This window comes from Suncus etruscus, chromosome 4 (genome assembly GCF_024139225.1).
Source record: "Suncus etruscus isolate mSunEtr1 chromosome 4, mSunEtr1.pri.cur, whole genome shotgun sequence".
Taxonomy (NCBI): Eukaryota; Metazoa; Chordata; class Mammalia; order Eulipotyphla; family Soricidae; genus Suncus; species Suncus etruscus.
This window is the reverse complement of record NC_064851.1, coordinates 17,229,247-17,252,370: the sequence shown is the minus strand read 5'-3', so window position 1 is coordinate 17,252,370 and position 23,124 is coordinate 17,229,247. Positions and strand designations below refer to the sequence as shown.

The following is a 23,124-nucleotide window of genomic DNA, read 5'->3' as shown; positions in this document are numbered from 1 at the left end:
CCCTAAGTTCAATTTCTGGTATCACATGGTATCTTGAACACTGTCAAGGGTATCCTGAGCATTGTAAATAATGACTCCAGGCATCATCAGGGGTTACTCCTGGCTGTCTGCTCAGAAATAGCTCCTGGCAGGCACGGGGGACCACATGGGACACCAGGATTCGAACCAACCACCTTTGGTCCTGGATCGGCTGCTGCAAGGCAAACGCCGCTGTGCTATCTCTCCGGGCCCACTCTTACTCATTTCTATTCTACTCTACTGTGATGTTCTGGAGCCTAACATTCTGCATTTAAATTGTTTAAGCCACTTGGCCATCTTTAGTATGGGCATTCCATCCTTGAAAATATTTTCTAATAATGTCATAAAGAACGAATAGAGGGTGGAATACTTGAGGTTATACTAACTACAACAAAATGAGAAGAGAAATAAATGTTTAACAATGAGGGCTTTGGCACATAATATATTGTGTAGTTATAGAAAACAGGTTTTTAAGAGTCATTAAGAATATGAAATTTGTAATAAAATGTGTCCTCTAAAAATAGGATACAAAACTATGTGGCAGAGAATAAACAATTTAACAACAATAGAACTATCATGTATGTATATGAAAAGCTTGAAATTACATAAAAGTTTATTAATAATAATAATTTGTAAGATGGCTGGACATATGATTCAATGGTAAAGTGAATGTATTATATGCAACGTGAATGGACTACATGAAACCTGGGTCTGATCCCTAGCAAAAGAAAAACAAGAAAGGAGAAAGTCTGCTCCCATTAATTTCTTCTGATACTGAAACCAACCACTTCCATGGGTGCCTTTTGGTTACCATTAGTTTCACAATTCAGCAATTCTTACTTAACAGATAGTTCAAGAATGCTAAGAATATAAGTCTGGGTTAAATGCAAGGAATATCAACTGAACTACATAAGAATAACTGATTGATGGGCCCGAAAAGATAACACAGCAGCGTTTGCCTTGCAAGCAGCCGATCCAGGACCAAAGGTGGTTGGTTCGAATCCCGGCGTCCCATATGGTCCCCCGTGCCTGCCAGGAGCTATTTCTGAGCAGACACCCAGGAGTAACCCCTGAGCACCGCCGGGTGTGGCCCAAAAACCAAAAAAAAAAAAAAAAAAAAAAAACTGATTGAGTTACAACAGGAAATAGTCTCTAAATACTTTCATTATACCAAGTGATTTCAAAAGGTACTCAGACTAAGGTACAAATAATATTTATTTGATATGATAAATACATTTTTATTTATAATAAATACTATTATACTACATCTCCATTATCATAACCTCAATATACTCTACTGAATGTGTTATCTCAAATAAAACTCAATAATAATCGTCGTTTTAACTATATCTATACATGACCAACTCTATGTGAAGATTTTATAATTCACTCAGTAGTCTTTTTCTCTATTAGCCAAACTAAGGTCTTTTGGGGCGTTCACAAAGAACCAAATGGAATATTTTTTCTTTGAAATTTGGACAGCGTGCAACCATTCCAGCTGTTCGCTATTAAAAAGTAAGTAAACAAAAGCTTTATAACGTGCATATAATAGGGTTGGAGAGAGTAGAGGGCTTAAAGTATGCATGATTTGCATGTGACCAATTCCAGGCACCATTAATGATCCTTCAGGCACTGCCAAGTGTTACTCTATAAGTACAGACCCAGGAATAGCCCCTGAGTAGCACTGGGTATGGCCTCATCATTATTCATCAATAATGTCAGGCAATGCTAGGGGCAAGGAATTAGGTTAAATCACATACACACAATCTGTAATTCTGAGAATCACAATTGTAGAAACTACTATGAAATAAGGAAGGCTTATGGGCGGAAAAAAAAAGAGAAATGATAAAATGGAATTGTGGTACCCAATAAAAACCTTCAAAGATGACTTTTACATTAAGAGAAAAATATGCAATCTGACTGCTTTCTGCAGTGTTTCTGAGAGTAGTAAAACAATGTTTTATAAGGTTTTTTTTTGTATCCTAAATTTATAAACAAATATACAATTAAAAAATATCAGGAAATTTCTTAACTATAAAAAAGTTCTCTCTGGAAAATGGCAACCACTTTGTTTTGTTTTGTTTTGTTTTGTTTTGTTTTGTGAACACACCTGGTGACACTCAGAGGTTATTTCTGGTTCTTCGCTCAAAAACTGCTCCTGACTTGAGGGACCATATAGGATGCTGAGGATCGAACCCAGGTCTGTCTTGGGTCAGCCGTGTGCAAGGCAAACGCCCTACCACTGTGTTATCGCTCTGGCCCCTGGCAACCCTTTTCTAATGTGATTTAATTTTTATACATTTGATTAAAAAAACAACTTGTTCTAGAGTACGGGGGTGGAGGGTGCCATGCCATGTACGTAGCTGACCCTAGTTCAGTGGTCGGCAACCTGCGGCTCGCAAGCCACATGCAGCTCTTTACACTTTTAATTTGGCTCTTCTGTGTGCCAGGCGGCCGCCCCAGGAGTCAGGACTCTGCTCCTAGCCTCTGTCAGTGCTCGCCCTCTGTGGCTCTCAAAATAAATTTCAATCGTGGTTTTGGCGAGATTTGGCTCATTTGAAAAAAAAAGATTGCCGACCACTGCCCTAGTTCAAGTCTCAGCACCACACAGTCTCCTCCCAGCACCAAAAGAAGTAACACCCCTCCCCAAGCACAGAGCCAGGAGTCAAGCCCTAAATGTTACTGGGTGTAATCCCCACACAATATAAACAAACCAAAACCAAATCAAAATAACTTTCCATGAAAACTACCCTATATTGTAATAGATAAAAAAAATAGTTTCTGGAATAAAGTTGGCACCAAAAAGACAACAACAGTCTCAAGGGTTATTTATGAGATTTATAAAAAGTAAGTTTTTCATCAAGATAACCTGGAACATTTTCTAATTTCATTAACATCTATATGTTAAAAATGTTATTTAAATTTCCAGAAGTATAAAAAACTAAGAGGAATCCTAAACTGCAGTCAGTCCTCCTTATAGAAACCCAGACCTAAATACAACGAAATGCAGAATGCCTAATATAAAAATCTTGGCAAGTCAAACTAGCAACATCAAGGCATATTCTGAATTATTTGAACTCTGGTTCAGTGACATATAAAGTCTGCATAGAAGATGTATTTCAAGTCCTTTCTACAATATTAGCATAAGAGCATAAACTGTTCGGTTTAGCATAATTCAACTTACATAAGAACTACAAGAGGAATGAAATAAAAGTTTTTAAAGGGATACCCTAAAAATCATTCGCCACTCCATTATAAACACTCTAAATTTTGACTCAAAACTGCTTTATTACTGGGATATCAAGTGGCATTCGACTTACAAACAGTACTCAGACTGAGTAAATTATTTTAGTATTAAAATTTTTTAGAAAGTGTTTTATTAGCTCAGTTGGTTACTAATTAAAAACAAAAAACAACCTTAAGAGCCAGGGATGTACTTCAACGGGAGAGTAAACACAGTCATATGTGTGAAGCACTGGGTTTGATCTCTGGCTTTTTTTCCCCCTTAAGACACCTCCAACTCTCAATACCACTGAAATAAGTATTGCACAGAGCAACTTTTAGAAGAATGCCAAATTAAAATTAAGTATCCTACAAAAAAGAATAGCATGACTCTTTGATTCAAATTTGATTCAAATTTACTCCTTGATACTCAAGGGAAAAAACACTGTATTATCTTGATTATGTTACAAAATAACATAGAAATCATATTTTAGATGTTTAGTAGTGATTAACTTAGAGTCTGGCAGAAACTTATATTAAATATAATAAAAATCATTCTGATTTTATGACATGTCTATGTTCTTCTCAAAAACCAAAAGAAAAAACTTTTGTTTTTTGTTTTTTTGAGCCACACTTGGCAATATTCAAGGCTTACTTCTAACAGTGCCTGGGAACCATATGGGATGCCTGGGACTAAACCCAAGTCAGCTGTGTACAAGGCAAGCAACCTACCTGCTAGACTATCACTCTGGCTCCTCAAAAATTTTGTTTAGAAAAATATACAGAGGGGCCGGCGAATTGGCGCTAGAGGTAAGGTGTCTGCCTTGCAAGCGCTAGCCAAAGAAGGACCGCAGTTCGATCCCCCGATGTCCCATATGGTCCCACCAAGCCAGAAGCAATTTCTGAGTGCTTAGCCAGGAGTAACCCCTGAGCATCAAATGGGTGTGGCCCAAAAAACAAACAAACAAACAAACAAAAATATAGAGAGAGACAGAAAGATAATAGCCAGCTACAGAATACTATACGTTTTGAAGGAAAGTATAATTTAAAAAATTAGAAAACATGTATGATTTCTATTCATTCTTAGAATGAAATCAGAAACATTATAAAGCCATATTAAAAGTCACTTGTGGTGCTCACTTCGGCAGCACATATACTAAAATTAGAACAATACAGAGAAGATTAGCATGGCCCCTGCGCAAAGATGATACACAAATTCGTGAAGCGTTCCATATTTAAAAAATAAAAGTCACTTTGTTCCCCAACACTAAGTGAGTCCTGATCCCCAAATTTAGCTAAGGTAAATCTAAATTCAACTGGTCAATAAAGACTGACTATAATATCCAACTTTCTGGTATATGATGTCCCTTACGAGTTTTCTATTTGTAACTCAAGAGGCAGTGTGACCTCATTTCAATAAGAAATAGGCATATAGTTGATTCAATTCCTGTTGACCTTGGCACTGCAAAAAAATCCAGTATGATTCCTTGCGCAACAATAATGGCTCTAGTTTACTAAACATTTCTCATATATATGTCAGACATGCCTCCACAACAGTCGTGTGAGGTACGTCTTCTTTATTTTAGTCTGTAAATGAAGAAACTGAGATATACAATGTAAGAATTCACTAAAGATAAAATATCTTGATGATCATAGAATTTGAATTCAATATTTTTTTAACTTTGTCAATCATGATGCTTTAATTTTGAATATTTTTTAGAAATCATCCAAACTGGGACAGAAGAATAAGTATAGAAGGAAGGTTCTTTTTTTGTAAAGCAACATATACTTCATGTGATTTTTCCTAACCTTCTCCTTTATTTCTAATTCTTTAATTTTTGGACTAGACCCACTGGTGCTCTGGGGGTCACTCCAGGTGGTGCTCAGAGGGCCATATTGAACAAAGTTTCAAACCTGGGATTCCTGCATACAATAAGCTATCTATCACTCTGGCCACCAAGCTTGGTGTTGTTTTTTTTATGCAAATGATCATTATAAGTATATGTATATATATGCATGTATTAGAATAAGGCTTTATGTAGAAACTTTTTACTTTGAAAAATGTAAAAATGTACATGTAAAAATGTAGTGCACTTAGAAAAATGTAGAAAATTTTTACTTTGACTTTCCACTTCAAAGCTTTAATTTAATATTCATTTGGTGGCCTTCCCAGCAGACTACCAGGAACAAGCCAGCAGTGCTAGGGGGCTACTTAAGTTTGTACCCAGAGGTAACAGGAGGTCAAGTAGTGCTGGGGCCTGTCCTTTAGTCCACTGTTCTGTAGACCAGTGTGCTGTCCTGCAGATGTAAAAAGTCTGAAAGCTATGGGTCCACCACCTTGGATATAATTACCAGTCCAGGAGTAGGGCAGTTAATGGTCCACATATGTAATAAGGTTGAAGAACTATTCCAACTCTTTGATTTATCTTACCAGATGCAATACTTAATGTATAAGTGGGTTGTCTAAATAGTTCTCAGATTTTTTACTCTTAAATGCTGAGGGCAACGTACTTAATAAAAAGACTAAAGGTAAGAGGGAGGAAACAGTTATACACAAACCTTGCTTCTGGTCGCTATCTGCAGTGACAGGGGTGCTGGCAGCAAGATGAGCGCTCTCCACAGTCCCATAAACCACAGGGCTGTGCTCAGGGACCTGGCTGGGCAGCTGCTGGGATTTGAAGTACAAAAAAGGGTGATAATGAGCGTGCGAACATAAAAACCAGCAACATGGAACCCAAGCAAGTGGGAAAGACAGAGTGGGGCAAGAGATTAAAAATATTTTAAAGGAAAACAAATGAAGACATATTCAATTTAATAAATTGAAAAGTACAATGACAGACAGGGAGGAAGGGTAAGCAGCAGGAAAAGGAAAGGAAAGAAATGATTACTATTAACCACAGCAAGAGAAGACAGCACAACAATAATTAGTACAATGCATTCTCAGGTGTTCCTTCTAAGGACAAACATTCAAGCTAAAAAAAAAGTCTCATCTGAGGGAGTGTAACATCCTCAAAATAAAACCCAAAACGATTTGATCAATTTCACATTTAAATTATCCAGCAAAGAAGTTAATCTGCCCAAAAAGGACAAAGAAAAGGTAATGGGTTTGAAAACCAGTTGCTTTCATTCAAGAAAATACTACTAAAGTGATTCCTTTCATTTGATCATATAATCACATAGTTTGTGAAAAGCAACTTGGATAGTATAATAAAAGGCATTTTCACCTTAAATTGTTAGATCTTGGGTCAAGGATAGTATCCTTTCAAAGACAGAAATCTGAGGACAGATTTTAGCACAGAGGAAACTTGTTTCACTCAGTCAGTATAGTGTTATGAAAAATTGCCATCGAACTCCTAGCAGAATAGGTTGAAAAAAATTAATCATTGTTCAACTTAGAGGGAACAAGTGTAACACAAAAAGGACAGGAATATTAATGTTTACCACATTCCAGACAGGTATTTGTACAGGATTTGAGGGTTACACAAAAGCCACAAAACAAAGCAGTGTCTCTCCTCGGAGATCTAAGGTCAATATCTGAATAGCTATAATCTTCTATATATTGAATAGTACCAACAGAGCAGAGCTCCCTGCATATTTGTGATTTCAATTTGTCTTTTTTCTTTCATTTTAGACAGGAGGGGAGAATAAAGGTATGGGTACCTTGAGATGGATAGGGCAATTTATAGTTAGGAGCTGACAAAAAATATTTTCTTCAGTAGAAACAACTTTCATTTAAGTCACCATATTAACTTAAGTATTTTTCCAAACTGTATAACATGCAATTTATCTTTAACTATATATGCAATTTATATTTAACTATGTGCTTCAGAAATGGGAAAATGATAAAATTTCATCTATTAACTAATCACAACAGTGTTCCTATTCCACAACTTTATATAAATAAAAGTTTTATTTTCATATAAATATACTTGCTATTTTTTTAAATTTTAAATCATTGGGGAAAAAAAGCAGTATTAACAGTTATTCAACCTTATATCTTAGTTCAAGTGGAAAAATATTACAACTCAAATCTATATATGAAATGATAGATTTATATAGACATAAATAAAAATATAGACTTACTTCAAGTCTAAACTAACTTTAGAATAAAGGGAAAGTTACAATATTTAGCATTTGTTTAGCAATTATTCACATACCTCAGGAAAAAATTTCAGCCAAGTGTCATTTAACTAAACGAAAGAAAATACCGATTCCAAGTATTCGAGAAATTAACCAAAACTGGGCATTGGCTAAAACTAGATATCAAAACAATATCTATATAGTTATCGTAAGATGTATAAATACCCAAAAATACCTTCAATCATATTAAAATGACACTTAACTTTTTTGTTTTATGGTGCTGGGGGGTAACTCCTGAGTCAGTGCTCAGAGGTTACACCTGGTGGTGTTCATGAGACCATGCAAAGTCAAAGATCTAACTATGCCTCCTGATTACATAGCATGTACTCAGTCTATTGAGTTATTTCTCCTGCCCTGGACAAACATTTTTAAATTAGCAAAGTACTAGAAAGATCTTATATATGAAGATTCATAAGGAATGATATATAACTAGGTTGAATTATAGTGCCAAATCCAAGTATATAGTTAAATAGCCACAAAATGCTAGAAAGTATTTCTGACATTCCTTAACTGTATTTGAAAGGAGACTAAAAGCTAGTCCATTTGTCTTCTTTTTCTACTTTTGGTGGTGTTGAACATCAACCCCAAAGTTCACTCATATCCAAACATGGGCTCTCCTGCTGAGCCACAATCTCTAGTTCTTTTTCAACTTTAACATTATCAAAGCCTCTGTACCTTCCCCAAATGACAGCACAAACATATAATTTAATCCTTTTAATTTAAATTTAGGATAATCTTCTGAAATATTAACTTATACTTTGAGGGGAAACAGAAGCAGTACTGCTCAAGAAATCACTCGTGGAAGAGCTGAGGAGACCAGACCTGGTGCTAGGAATCAAGCTATGTCAGCCATACATAAGGTGAAGGTTAACTCGCTGTATTCTCTAACCCCAGCTCATCCTTTAATTTTAATCTCTTTTAGTTAATGACTAATCATAAGAAGTCATTAAACAAAGAGTTCCTTATATTTCCAAAGAATGATCATTACTTATCAACTAAGAGAGATCAGAAAATACTGAGTATTATGATTCAAAACATCACATCCAATTATTGTATACATTTTGATCCCTATGTGGAAATAAAGCTTTCAAGTAGCTAGAGAAGTTAGAGGTACATGATCTACACCATCAGGGATACAGTTAATGGATTTCTAAATCACTGTAGTTCAGTCACATTCATTAGTGCTGGAAACAAAGCTATCAAAACACTGAAGTGGCTATTAGTAACAAAACATAAAATATTGGGGCCAGCATAGAGGTAGGGCATTTGCCTTACATACAGAAGGACAGTGGTTCGAATCCCGACATCCCATATGGTCCCCTGAGCCTGCCAGGAGCGATTTCTGAGCGTAGAGCCAGGAGTAACCCCTGGGTGTTGCCAGGTGTGACCCAAAAACAACAACAAAAAATAATAGTAACAATAATACAACAAAGATGTTCAGGAAGCTAGAGTTAAAAGATCAGAATGTGGGGACTCCATGCTGATAAAAGTTCATAATTCATGTTACTGACAAATTCTATCCTCAAATATTTAAAAAACCAAGGTTCTAAGTGGCACAAGGAAAAGAAAACAAAAACAAAACAAACCCTCACTTAACAACTAGAAAAAGAAAGTTTAAAACATATGAGATTAGAATATATGACATTAGAATTTTCTTTATAAATTCTGAATCTGGCTGTATATATAGATTTATATAAATTTGGAGTGCTGACTTAAAGGATTATGAATAATTTTGAGATCAAATACATAATTAGACAAAAATTAACAATAGGTAAAACTAGCAATCCTGGGCCCGGAGAGATAGCACAGTGGCATTTGCCTTGCAAGCAGCTGATCCAGGACCAAAGGTGGTTGGTTCGAATCCTGGTGTCCCATATGGTCCCCCGTGCCTGCCAGGAGCTATTTCTGAGCAGACAGCCAGGAGTAACCCCTGGGCACCGCCGGGTGTGGCCCCAAAACCAAAACCAAAACCAAACAAACAAAAAAACCCTAGCAATCATTAAATACTTGTTTGCTCAAGTTAACATTTATTTCTTTCCATGGCCTAAATTGTTTCTGCCCAGAAAGCGGGCACTTGCCTTTACTATTTTGATCTATTACATGACAGATGTTTAAATGCATAGGTAGCTATTCTTAGCAAAATGACCCTTTTTGCTTGTTTTTGTTTTGGGAACACACCTGGCGGTGCTCAGGGTATACTCCTGGCTCTGCACTCAGAAATTACTCCTGGCAGGTTTGGGGGACCATATGGGATTCTGGGGACTGAACCTAAGTCGGCCACAGGCAAGGTAAATGCCCCCTATGGTGTGCTATTGCTCCAGCCATGACCCATTTTTTTTTGGGGGGGGGCCACACCAGTGATGCTCAGGGGTTACTCCTGGCTGTCTGCTCAGAAATAGCTCCTGGCAGGCACGGGGGACCATATGGGACACCGGGATTCGAACCAACCACCTTTGGTCCTAGATCGGCTGCTTGCAAGGCAAACGCCGCTGTGCTATCTCTCTGGCCCCATGACCCATTTTTTAAACTGCTTATCCTACCTTTCATTTATATTTAAAAAATAATTGTGGGGATGAACCAAAACAATCTTTATACATAAAACTACATTAATTTAAAATTTTAGACTCCTTAAGTATTTATTAAAGCAGCTTCACCACACTATGGCTGCCTTCATGCTATAATAGCAACTTAGAGTAACAGAGTAACCACAAAGTTAAAAATATTTACTATCTGGGGCTGGAGAGACAGCATGGAGGAAGGGCATTTGCCTTGCATGCAGAAGGATGCATCCCAGCATCCCATATGGTCCCTGAGCCTGCCGGGAGCAATTTCTGAGCGTAGAGCCAGGAGTAACCCCTGAGCTGCCAGGTGTGACCCAAAAACCAAAACCAAAAAAAAAAATTATTATCTGACTATTTAAAAACATATTCTGGGAAGGGAAGTAGCTCAGAATATTCTTTTCATTTTTAAGACCCTAGGTTCCATCCACTGTAATTCACTGAAAGAGAATCCTAGGCTGCAAATAGTTATGCATACAGATAACATCAAGGCAGTAACCCTAAGCCTCTTACCATGAGGCTATTTGAACAATTCACATTTAATTTTAGATATAACTGACTTTTCACAGTCTTATTCAGTGACTATGAAATAATCCTTACAATAACTCACAGTTTACATGTACAAGGGTTTGTTTATAAGTAGGAGAGATTTCACCCGATTCATTCTTTGGTAGTGAAGAGTATGAATTTGTATTTGTATCAAGGAAAATATGCAAGCATATGCCACAAAGTTACTATTTAACCAATAGAAATAGGAGGAATACAGGGATTACAAATATATGTTCTTTTTTTTGGTATGGTTTAGAATTGAATCCATCTCTCTCAAATGCAACACAAGTACTCTATCACTGAGCCACACCCCCATCCTGTTGTTGTTGTCATTTTTATCTGAAGTATTTTGAAGAAGCAACAATAAGCTTACAAAGAATCAATATGCACAGAAATGCAAGGCAGGCACATAAATAAGCAGTGGAGAGAAGAATTTTAGGCAATAGGAACAACATACATGGAAGACTCTAGAACATAGAAATTAAAATATATAATCAACCCAGTTGGACGCTTGGGAGAAGAACACAGAAGTGGTTGGGAAACTTAGAGCAAAACAAGTCAAGCAGGCATTAGGTTAGACAGTGTATTATAGGCCACACCAAGGGTTTTAAATTTTTTATTCCCACAGCCAAAAGCCCAGAGACAGGTTTGATCACATTTATGTTTTAAAAGATCGTTTTCCGGGGGCCGGGCGGTGGCGCTAAAGGTAAGGTGCCTGCCTTGCCTGCGCTAACCTTGGACGGACCGCGGTTCGATCCCCCGGTGTCCCATATGGTCCCCCAAGCCAGGAGCAACTTCTGAGCACATAGCCAGGAGTAACCCCTGAGCGTTACTGGGTGTGGCCCAAAAACCAAAAAAAAAAAAAAAAAAAAGATCGTTTTCCTCACTCAAATGTGTGTATATAAACATACTGAATAAACAATGGCCAAAGATAAAAGAACAGAAACCATGGCCTAGAAGTCTGACTAAAAAACTGAGTTGACTCAAGGGGGCAGGAATGAGAGAGGACCTAAAGAGAGGGATAATGGCTAGCTGGCAAGTTAGAGAGTATGGAAAAGGAACACTGTGTTCTTGAAACATTTAATGTAAATATTAAATATGTGAACTCTAAATGCTTTAAAAGTTATCTTTTCCAGAATTAAAACAATTATCCCAACTACTGAATGGAAAACTACCACAGTGAATATAGAGTGGTTATAAAAACACAATATAGGGGCCAGAAAGATAACACAGCGTTAGGGCATTTGCCTTGCAAGCAGCCAATCCAGGACTGGTTCAAATCCCAGCCATATGGTCCCCCATGCCTGCCAGAAGCTATTTCTGAGTACAGAGCCAGGATAACCCTACCAAAAAAAAAAAAGCATAATATATTCTTATTACAGTAAACCAAAGGAAAAAATGTTGGGAGCCAGCGACACATGTAAGGGGCTTCCCTGGCATGTAACTGACCTGAATTTCTTCTCTATCATCCTATATGAACCCTCAAAAATTGCTAGGAGTGAACCCTGAAAGTAGAGTAATGTCAGAAATGACACCCAGGGGCCGGAGAGATAGCATGAAGGTAGGGCATGTGCCTTGCATGCAGAAGGACGGTGGTTCGAATCCCGGGCATCCCATATTGTCCCCAGAGTCTGCCGGGAGAGATTTCTGAGTGTAGAACCAGGAGTAACCCCTGAGCGCTGCCCGGTGTGACCCAAAAACAAAAACAAACAAAAAAAGAAGTGACACCCAAATAATCTCCCCACCAAAATTTTAGTGGGAAAAAGAAGAGGAATATTAATTTTATTCAAACATAGGAGGCAAACAGGGTACAGGGGTTCAGTGAAATAGAATAAAGAGAAACAGATTAAGCTTCAGATGGGGCTAAGTGATATATAAGCTCTGAATATGTAAGGCCCTAGACCACTCCCAGAATAAAAATTAAACAGATCAGATGTCTGGCTTATATGAGATATGTGCCAGTCACTGAGATGGATGGGGATACTGGAGAAGATAACAGCTGCTCGATGTTAAGAAACAGGAGAGAAGGACATTTGAGCTCAAATTTTGAGTTTGAGTTGCATATAAGATACCACAGTACAGAGATGAGCTGGAGATTTGGGCCTATAATCTAAAATTCAATAAATATTCCTTAATAACACACAAAATAATGTAAAAGATAATTCCTTTATTTAAAAAAAATTCTTAGGTGGCAGGGGCATCTCTTAGGAATATTCAGCCAGCCAAGCCAGACAGCTCACTGCTAGGATATGGTGATGCAGTGTTACTTGGATTGTGGTGCTGGGGACGAGCAAGGCCACCTTGATTAGGGGGCATGAAGTACCGGGGATCTAACAGAAGTTGTGCATATGCTCCCCTGTGCCATTTTCCCAGCACCTGAAAACCTCATTCAGTATAAGGTTACATTAAACAATTCACAATGATCACAGTAATAACGCAACATCAAATAGCTCATTGAATTCTCATTCTAGGAAAACAGGTTATAAGGATTAGAAGAGGCATCAATCATATGCATCAATTTAATTCTTTCCTATTTTCTGAAAAACAACTTCAGTTCTGTTCAAAACTTTTGATCAATATAAATTACTGTCTTTACTGACAAAGCCTAAACTATAAAGAATTTAATGATTAGAGCTACTTATGCCCTTTGCTTAGGTTCTTGGTTGTTCTGAAATAAAAATGTTCTCTTTCATAAAATAGCTTTTACCTATTCTAGACTTGTAATTTCTTCAAATACTTATTAAAAGTCTAAATTGGAAAAGGAGAAAAAAAAGACTATTAAAAATGGACTGATTTTCTGAAAATGACCTGCGGCTTGAATTTGAATTTCGACTTTGGAAATTTCGAACTGAACTTTTAGTTTAAATCACTTGGAACTCTGAACATCCAAAGTGCGCCCGAAGAATAAAAGCGGCAAAAAGCTCCAAGCGGCTCGGCTCGGCTGGGCTCAGCTTTGCCCGAAAAAGCGAAAAACCTGGAATCCACGCTCCAGATCACAATCCGGCAGCGGAGCCTGAAACTACGAAAAAAAGCCACGTGGTAAGATCAGTGTGGGACAAACCAGCATCTAAACTTTAAAAGTTTACAAAAGCCACGTGGTGAGATCAGCGTGGAACAAATTAATCTAAACTATGGTTTTAGGTGTAGAAAATTAGTGGGTAGTAATATTTCACTCATAGTTGGTGATGGGATAACTTTTAGTTAGTTAGTGGTTTAAAAATTAAAAATAAAAGGGAGGTAATACAGTTTAACATCTAATTTCTAACCACCTGCATCTTTGTCTTAGTCATTTTCTTTATAATTTAAATGTGTTTTGTTATCTTTCAAAGTTAATATTCTCAATTGCAAAATGTTTTACTGTGTATTTTAATGTACTTAGCCTGTTTTTAAAATGTATGTTATGCATGTATGCTAAAGTACTTGTGTATAGAAAAGTTATAGGAACAATGAAGTTCCCCCAATATAGTTTAAAAGTATAGGAACATGAAAGTTCCAAAATAGTGCTTGGTAAAAAAGCATTAATAGAATTTTAGGTTACAGGTGTAAAGTATATTTTGCAAATAATATGTTTTTGAAAAGGGCTGGTATATTAATTTTCACTCTATTACGTTGGTGCATAAAAATATTAAGAAAAGGAGGAAATGTGGGTGTACCTATTTAAGACCCTAGACCCACCCATTTCGGGGAGGGGTCTTGGAAACCGGATAGTAGGTGTAACCTTACCTGCTAGACCCTCCCATTCCTGGGAGGGGTCGGGGAAAAGGTAGATAAGGCTTGGACCAAGGGAATTCGGGCCTTTTTTGGCTTTTGGGCCTTTTGGCTTTTTGGCCCTTTTGGCTCTTTGCCCGTTCTGCGCTGCTGGGCGCTCTGGCTTTTGGGTTTCTGTGTTTTGGTCTTTGACCAGCATGGAGCCCAAAGGGAAGATGGCTGAAAGGAGTTTAGATGCAGGGCCAAGAATAACTAGTGCTTAAAAGGTTTTGAGATAGGTCACACACATGTGGTGAATAGGGCCTGAATAAAGATGATTCTTCCTGAAGCCTGCCTGTGAGTGAGTCTTGATTACGCCGATTACCTGGGCCTGGGATCCGCCAGCTGGATGGGGATGAAGCCACGTGGTTGGGGCCTAAGCACAAAGGCCTCCATCCATCGCCATCCAGCACCATCGTTAATTATTTTATGCAACAGTAATTATCTCTGATCAGTATCTGATTATCAGCTATTAAGTAAAATTATGTGCTTGAATGTCTTGCTGAATAAAATACAGTATCCTTTACATTTCTGGTGGAAACAAACATCTAGTGGTGGAAAAAATCATGCTAGAAATGAGCATATAATAGGTAGTAATTAACGTTATGAGGAAGATTAAAATAGGGTAAACGGCTGTGGGAAAAGGAATAAGGGCTACAACAGATCAAGATTGCTTTCCTGGGCCCAGAGAGATAACACAGCGGCGTTTGCCTCACAAGCAGCTGATCCAGGACCAAAGGTGGTTGGTTCGAATCCCGGTGTCCCATATGGTCCCCCATGCCTGCCAGGAGCTATTTCTGAGCAGATAGCCAGGAGTAACCCCTGAGCACTGGTGTGGCCCAAAAACCAAAAAAAAAAAAAAAGATTACTTTCCTGAGAAAGTGATAGGGGAGACAGCTGTAAAGACAAAAAAAGGGAGATTTGAGATCAGAATGTTGAAAGAAAAGCAATGTAACTGTGTGTCATGATGAAAAAAGAGTAAGAAAAGAGATGTAATCAGAAATCAGAGGATATGACTTCATAAGAACACTAAAATTCTGTGTGAATTTTTCTATTTTAGTTACCAACAGCAAGATGATGGAAATTTTTAGTAGGGGAGTGATATGATCTGACTGACATTTTAAGTTTATTACTCACTTTTGGATGGTTACTGCCTAAAGTAAGAAGAGCAAGATGAGTGAGTAAGTTAATATAGTCTGAGCCCTATCTTCTTGGGCTATAAGTCCTAATCCCTAAAAGTCTGTATAAATCAAGGGTCTCAAACTCAATTTACCTCAGGGCCACAGGAGGCAAAGTCGGGGTGATCCTTAAGTGCAAAGTCAGTAGTAAGCCTTTAACATTGGGGGGTGTGACCCAAATAGCTAAACAAAACAAAACAAAAAAAGATTCCTCTAGGGCAGGGCCACAAAATGTTGTACGAAGGACGGTTTGCGGCTCGCAGGCGGCGAATTTGAGACCCCTGGTATAAATGAATGAAGGAGTTATATTAAAACAAATAGGCACTGATAGAACTTAACAAAAAAAAGTATCTAACCCCATTCAAAATCAGGGAAGAAAAGACAGACAAAAATTACCTCAATGAAGAAATACAGATGGCCAAAAAGAGAATAAAAAAAATGCTACTGATTTGCATCATGAATATGCAAATCAAAACAATGAGATATCATCTCACACCACAGAAACTGGCACACATCCAAAAGAAAAAGAGCGGGGCCGGAGTGGTGGCACAAGAGGTAAGGTGTCTGCTTTGTCAGCGCTAGCCTAGGATAGATTGCAGTTCTATCTCCCAGCATCCCATATGGTCCCCCAAGCCTGGAGCAATTTCTGAGCACATAGCCAGGAGTAACCCCTGAGTGTAAAAACAAAAACAAAAAGAAAAGAAAAAGAGCAACCAGTGCTGGCGTGAATGTGAAGGGAAAGGGACTCTCATTCACTACTGGTGGGAATGTCAACTGGTCCAGCCTTTTTGAAAATCAATAAGAAATTCCTCAAAAAAACTAGAAATTGAGCTCCCTGTAACTCAGTTATACCACTCCTAGAAATATACCCTGTAGGCCCCAAAACACAATACAGAAAAGCCCTCTGCATTCCTATATTCATTGCAGTACCATTCACAATAGCCACAATCTGGAAACAATCTAGTTCCCTGAGAACAGATGAATGGATAAAGAAACTTTGGTACATCTACACAATGGAATACTATGCAGCTGTTAGGAAAAATCAAGTCATGAAATTTGCATATACATGCATCAAGTTTTATGCTAAGCAAAGTGACTCAGAGGGAGAGGAATATACATAGAATAATTGCATTCATTTGTGGAATATAAAAAATGACAGTATGGTATTAATATCCAAAGACTAAGTAAAGACAAAGGTTAGGAGGACCAGTTCCAGATAGGAAGCTTGTCACAAATAGCAGGAGAGTTCAGTTAAAGCAGGGAAGGAATCACTATGACAGTGGTAGTTGGAAATTATCACTCTAAACCAAGGGTCTCAAACTCGCAGCCCGTGGGCCGTGGGCTGTTTGCAGCCCTCTGGAGGTACATTTTGTGGCCCTGCCCTAGAGGAATCTTTTTTTGTTGTGTTTTGTTTTAGTTGTTTGGGTCACACCCCCCAATGTTCAAGGCTTACTACTGACTTCGCACTCAAGGATCACTCCGACTTTGCCTCCTGTGGCCCCCAGGTAAATTGAGTTTGAGACCCAAAAATGAGTGCTAGGAGGAGATAAAATGATAAGCATGATACCCCTTCAGCAACAATATTGTAAACCACAATGTCTAAAAGGAAATGCAGGCAGGGGAGAAGACAAGATATAAGGTGGAAGGTAAACTGGGGACATTAATGGCAGAATATATGTGCTAGTGAAGGATACTGCATATACTATGACTAAAATTCAATATTAAATAACTTTGTAACTGTGTATCTCACAGGGATTCAATTAAATAATTTTTTTTATAAATAAATTTAAGGCTGGAGCAGTGGCACAACCGGTAGGACGTTTGCATTGCACGCACTAACCTAGGACAGACCTCAGTTCTATCCCCCGGCATCCCATATGATCCCCCAAGCCAGGAGTGATTTCTGAGCGCAGAGCAAGGAATAACCCCTGAGCATCACCAGGTGTGGCCCAACCCCCTCCCCCAAAAGTAAAAAAAAAAAAAAAAAATATCAAAGAAAATATTAACAACAGAAAAAAAAAAATCAGTAAGTGCTTGATTTGTAATTTTTTTTAAAAACCTATCTGTGAGAAGCCCTGATTTAAAGAAGAAAGCAAGGTGACTTAGACTTTACTAGTGGCAGTAAAGATGGTAAAGGTGGGTCAGAGAGAAGAGAAATCATTCATTAAATGATTATGGAATATGGGGCTGGAGTGATAGCATGGCAGGTAGGGCATTTGCCTTGCATGTGACATCCTGGGCCCTGGAGCAGATCCAGGAGTAACCCATGAGCACCAGGTGTGTCACAAAACCAACCAACCTACCAAAAAAATAATTGTGGAATAAAAGAGATTTTTTTTTTCCTTTGGGTCACACCTAGCAGCGCTCAGGGGTTACTCTTGGCTCTATGCTCAGAAATCGCCCCTGGCAGGCACGGGGGACCATATGGGATGCCGGGATTTGAACCACCGTCCCTCTGCCTGAAAGGCAAATGCCTTACCTCTATGCTATCTCTCCGGCTCCAATAAGAGATTTTAAAGATGACTTCTAGTAAGGAAGTAAAAAACTATTAATAATTTCACTAACATGAATTATAAATAACCATAGCAAATGAACTGACAAAAAAATAAGACAATAACTCTTCGAATCTAAAAAAATATAATCATTGAAAAAAAAGGATGAGAGGTGCAAAGAGATAGGGTGTTTTCCTTGCACACAGCCAATCCAGGAAGGACGGTGGTTTGAATCCCAGGATCCCATATGGTTCCCTGTGCCTGCTAGGAGCAATTTCTTTCTTTTTTATTTTTTTGGTTGGGTTTTTTTTTTTTTTTTTTTTTTTTTGGTTTTTGGGTCACACCTGGCATTGCTCAGGGGTTATTCCTGGCTCTATGCTCAGAAATTGCTCCTGGCAGGCTTGGGGGGACCATATGGGATGCCGGGATTGGAACCACCGACCTTCTGCATGCAAGGCAAATACCTTACCTCCATGCTATCTCTCCGGCCCCTCTAGGAGCAATTTCTGAACGCAGAGCCAGGAGTAACCCGAGTACCACCAGATAGGACACAAAAAAGAAAAAATAAAAAAAAGGATAGAGGGCCAGAGCCATAGAAGAGCAGTAGGGCATTTGCCTTGCATGTGGCTGGCCCAGGCGTCCCATATGGTCCCCCAAGCCAGCAGCAATTTCTGAGCACATAGCCAGGAGTAACCCCTGAGCATCACTGGTGTGGCCCAAAATCCCGAAAGAAAGAAAAAAAAAGGATAGGAGAAATGAATAAAGGAGTCATTTTGATAGTAATGGCACTAGAAATTTGTTGATAGTATGGTAAATGTGATGTCCTGCGTACCCTCGAAACTTTTTAGGATTGCAAGTCGATAGCAAATAAATACAAATTTATTATAGACTATTAAAGCTTTTTTCTAGTTTTATTATCTGAGAAACTGGAATCCATTATAGTACAATAAAATCTTCACCTGAAGTCTATAACATAGGAATCATAAATTAATTGTTTTGTAAGCCACTTAAGTAACCTAAATATCAGAGACCAAAGACGTAAAATAGTAATAGAATAGTAACTAGAGAACATTCCCCAGGCTTAAGACACTCAAAATGACACATTTTTTCATTACATATTAATCTGAAAAATAATATACATCTACAATAAAAAGCCTTGTCCATAAAACTACAAGTTGCCATGGTGTCATAAATGAGGGATATATAATCAAGCCAAAAGCTTTCAGATAAACTAGAACCTAAGGGTTGGAGAGAAAGAACAGCAGGTAAGAAACTTGTCTTGCATGAAGCTGACTTGGGTTCAATTCTCAGCACTACACATGGCCCCTAGCCTTGCCAGAGTTACCTGATCCCTAAACATAAGAGCCAGGAGTAAGTCTTGAATACTGCTGGGTGTGGTCTTCAAAACATAAATAAAAAAACACTGCAGGGTGTGGCCCCCAAAACATAAATCAAGACTAGAGCCTGGTTTCTTAATCTGTAGATTGTGACTCTACGTGGGGCCAGATCACTTCTTAAAAACTGTTTCAGACATTTTAATAAATTTAAATTTTAAAATAGGGGCCGGAGAGATAGCATGGAGATAGGGCATTTGCCTTGCATGCAGAAGGACGGTGACCCAAAATCCAAAAACCAAAAATAAATAAATAAAAAAATTCTAGCATCAGGAGCCAAACGCTAGCTCAATTCAATCCCTGATAACAAATACAGTTCCCACCACCGGTGACTCCTTAGCACAGAGCCAGAAATAGTTCTCTTGAGCACTGTCAGGTATGGTCCTCAAACAATCAAACAACAATTAAACACCTGTATACAGAAGATATTATTTAGTTTTGGAGCCACATTGGACATATATAGGGGTGACTTCTGGCTCTGTGCTTAGGAATTACTCCTGGTGGGGCTCAGGGGTCCATATGGTATATCAGGGATCGAATCTGGGTTGGTGTGTGGAAGGTAAGTAAGTGCCCTACCCTATGTATTATCATTCCAGTTCCTACAAAAGACATTATTATTAATAAAATTAGAACATCAAAATAATTATATTATGTCAAAAGGACTTCTTTAGCATGTAAAAATGCTTACAAATTTGAGAATTATCTTCAGAAATGTTTATCATGAAAATAGTTTATATATGTAAATAAAATAAAATCCTTAAGCCCGGATATGAAAGGAAAAAATATTTTAACATATCAACTAAGCAATGATATTAGGAATGAACATTTTAAGAAGCTGATGGAAAATAAATCAACACATTAAGCAATTTAGATAACAAAGCCATAATCCAAAATTAATACATCAATGTTATTATTGCTAATATTAGCAACAATAAAATATCATCAATAAATAAGGGTGTATTTAAGTAAAAGAATACATGTACCAATTAACAATTATACCTATGGTGATACATGAACATTTCTGGAATACCACTGAAAAGATGGTAATTATAAAATGGCATAAAGAAATTAAAATGTATTAAATCAGTAATTTGGATATGTCATATGTACTTCAAAGTTTCCTTAGTAACATTTAAAATTATAATTTCTACTTGTACATATGTAAAACTAAAATTATGGTAATTGAAATTAAAAAACCTTTTTTTTTTTTTTTTTGAGGGGGGCAGTGATCAGGGGTTACTCCTGGCTCTGCTCTCAGAAATCTCTCCTGGGGCTGAAGAGATAGCAGAGCAGTAAGGCATTTTCTTGCATGCACCCGATTCAGGACAGACTGTGGTTCAAATCCCAGCATCCCATATGGTCCATCGTGCCTGCCAGGAGCGATTTCTGAGCACAAAGCCAGAAGTAACCGGAGCGCTGCGGGGTGTGACCCAAAAACAAACAAACAAACAAACAAACAAAAAAAAAAAAAGAAAAGAAAAGAAAAGAAAAAAGAAATCACTCCTGGCGGTGCATAGAGAACCATAGAGAACCATCAGGGAAGCCAGGGATTAAAACCAGGTTGGCCATGTGCAAGGCAAGCACCTTACCCATTGTACTATCTCTCCAGCCCTGAAAAAAATATTTAATAGAAGAAACCTGATAGTTTGTGATCTCTTTATTTTTGTTTTGTTTTGTTTTGTTTTGTTTTTGGGCCACACCCAGTAACGCTCAGGGGTTACTCCTAGCTATGCGCTCAGAAGTTGCTCCTGGCTTGGGGGACCATATGGGACACCGGGGGATCGAACCGTGGTCCGTCCAAGGCTAGCGCAGGCAAGGCAGGCACCTTACCTTTAGCGCCACCGCCCGGCCCCCAGTTTGTGATCTCTTATAATAAGTTTTATGATTCCACAAAACTATAAGCAAGTTGCTAAATGGCTAAAAGTTATCACTATTCAGTGTGTGAGTAACAGTATATGATAAGAAACAGGTTGTGATACAAATGTGAAAAACTGAATTCACACTATCTTTGGAATTAGGATTTACATTTAGAACCAGAACATCTAAAGTAAAATTCTATCATTATTTATACAGGAAATATTTTCATAAAACTTTGAAAAAACAGCTCAAATAAAAGTAATATTTTAAATAAAACAAAATTAGTGTTACTAATATGACTCTGAAATAGACCTTTATCAACATTCTTGAACAAGTTAAAACATACATGGATCTACTTGGCTTCCAAAAAAAGAAAATGCCAAAATTATTTTAAGTTTATGTTTGGGAAATTCCTAAAGGCATTGAAGCTGAAGAATCATGGTTTTATTTCTTAAAATTCATGCTTTTTTTTTTTTTTTGCAAAGCTTCTTCTGGCTGTGCATAGCTTCATTTGGCAGGGTGGGAGGAGGTGGGACATACACAGCAATACTTAGGGCTTTCTCTCTTTTTTTTCTTTTAATCTTTTTTTTCTTCTTTATTTGAACATCTTGATTACATAAATGTGATTAGGTTTCAGTCATGTAAAGAACACCCCCTTCACCAGTGCAACATTCCCACCTCCAATGTCCCAAATCTCCCTCCACCCCACCCCACACCCACCTGTACTCCAGACAGGCTTTCCAGTTCCCTCATTCATTCACTTGATTATGGTAGTTCTCTGTGTAGTTATTTCTATAGCTGTACTCACCACTCTGTGTGGTGAGCTTCATAGAGTGAGCTGGTGTTCCAGCCCTCCTCTCATTGTCTCTTGTTACAAAAATGACTTTTATTTTTCTTAAAACCCATAGATGAGTAAGATTATTCTGCGTCTCTCTCTATCCCGCTGACTTATTTCACTCAGCATGATAGATTCCATATACATCCATGTATAGGAAAATTTCATGACTTCATCTCTCCTAATGGCTGCATGGTATTCCATTGTGTATATGTACCAGTTTCTTTAGCCATTCGTCTGTTTAAGGGCATCTTGGTTGTTTCCAGAGTCTGGCTATTGTGAATAGTGCTGCAATAAATATAGGTGTGAGGAAGGGGTTTTTGTATTGTATTTTTGTGTTCCTAGGGTATATCCCTAGGAGTAGAATAGCTGGGTCGAATGGGAGCTCAATTTCCAGATTTTGAAGGAATCTCCATATCGCTTTCCATAGAGGCTGTACAAGACGGCATTCCCTCCAGCGGTGGATAAGAGTTCCTTTCTCTCCACATCCCTGCCAGCTCTGATTGTTCTCATTCTTTGTGATGTGCTCCAATCTCTGTGGTGTGAGGTGGTATCTCATCATTGTTTTGATTTGCATCTCCCTGATGCTTAGTGACGAGGAGCATTTTTTCATGTGCCTTTTGGCCATTTGTATTTCTTTTTTATCAAAGTGTCTGTTCATTTCTTCTCCCCATTTTTTCTATGGGATTAGATGTTTTTTTCTTGTGAAGTTCTGTCAGTGCCCTGTATATTTTGGATATTAGCCCCTTATCTGAAGGGTTGTTGGGTGAATAATTTCTCCCACTCGGTGGGTGATTCTTGTGTCCTGGGCACTATTAATTTTGAGGTGCAGAAGCTTGTCAGTTTAATGTATTCCCATCTGTTGATCTCTGCTTCCACTTGTTTGGAAAATGCAGTTTCCTCCTTGAAGATGCCTTTAGTCTCAATGTCATGGAGTGTTTTACTGACGTGTTGTTCTATATACCTTATGGTATCTGGTTTGATATCAAGGTCTTTAACCATTTGGATTTTACCTTTGTACATGATGTTAACTGGGGGTCTATGTTCACTTTTTTGCAAGTGGCTAACCAGTTCTGCCAGCACCACTTGTTGAACAGATTTTCCCTGCTCCACTTAGGATTTCTTGCTCCTTTG

General features: G+C 38.1%; 1 protein-coding gene and 1 non-coding gene across 16 annotated transcripts in view; one reads left to right on the top strand and one right to left on the bottom strand.

The window, feature by feature from the left end:
• EIF4G3 (eukaryotic translation initiation factor 4 gamma 3) overlaps window positions 1-23,124 on the bottom strand; it is a 311,452-nt gene that overhangs the window by 136,928 nt on the left and 151,400 nt on the right. For 10 of the 15 annotated variants that reach the window (XM_049771938.1, XM_049771940.1, XM_049771941.1 and 7 more), the window contains one exon: window positions 5,800-5,908. In XM_049771938.1, the coding sequence (XP_049627895.1) occupies window positions 5,800-5,908 (109 nt within the window). The remainder of the gene's footprint in view (window positions 1-5,799; window positions 5,909-23,124) is intronic. The other 5 variants (XM_049771939.1, XM_049771942.1, XM_049771953.1 and 2 more) reach the window with 1 other exon arrangement.
• On the top strand, window positions 4,373-4,479 carry LOC126008462 (U6 spliceosomal RNA). Its single transcript, XR_007495792.1, has one exon. It is a non-coding gene; the product is annotated as a U6 spliceosomal RNA (small nuclear RNA).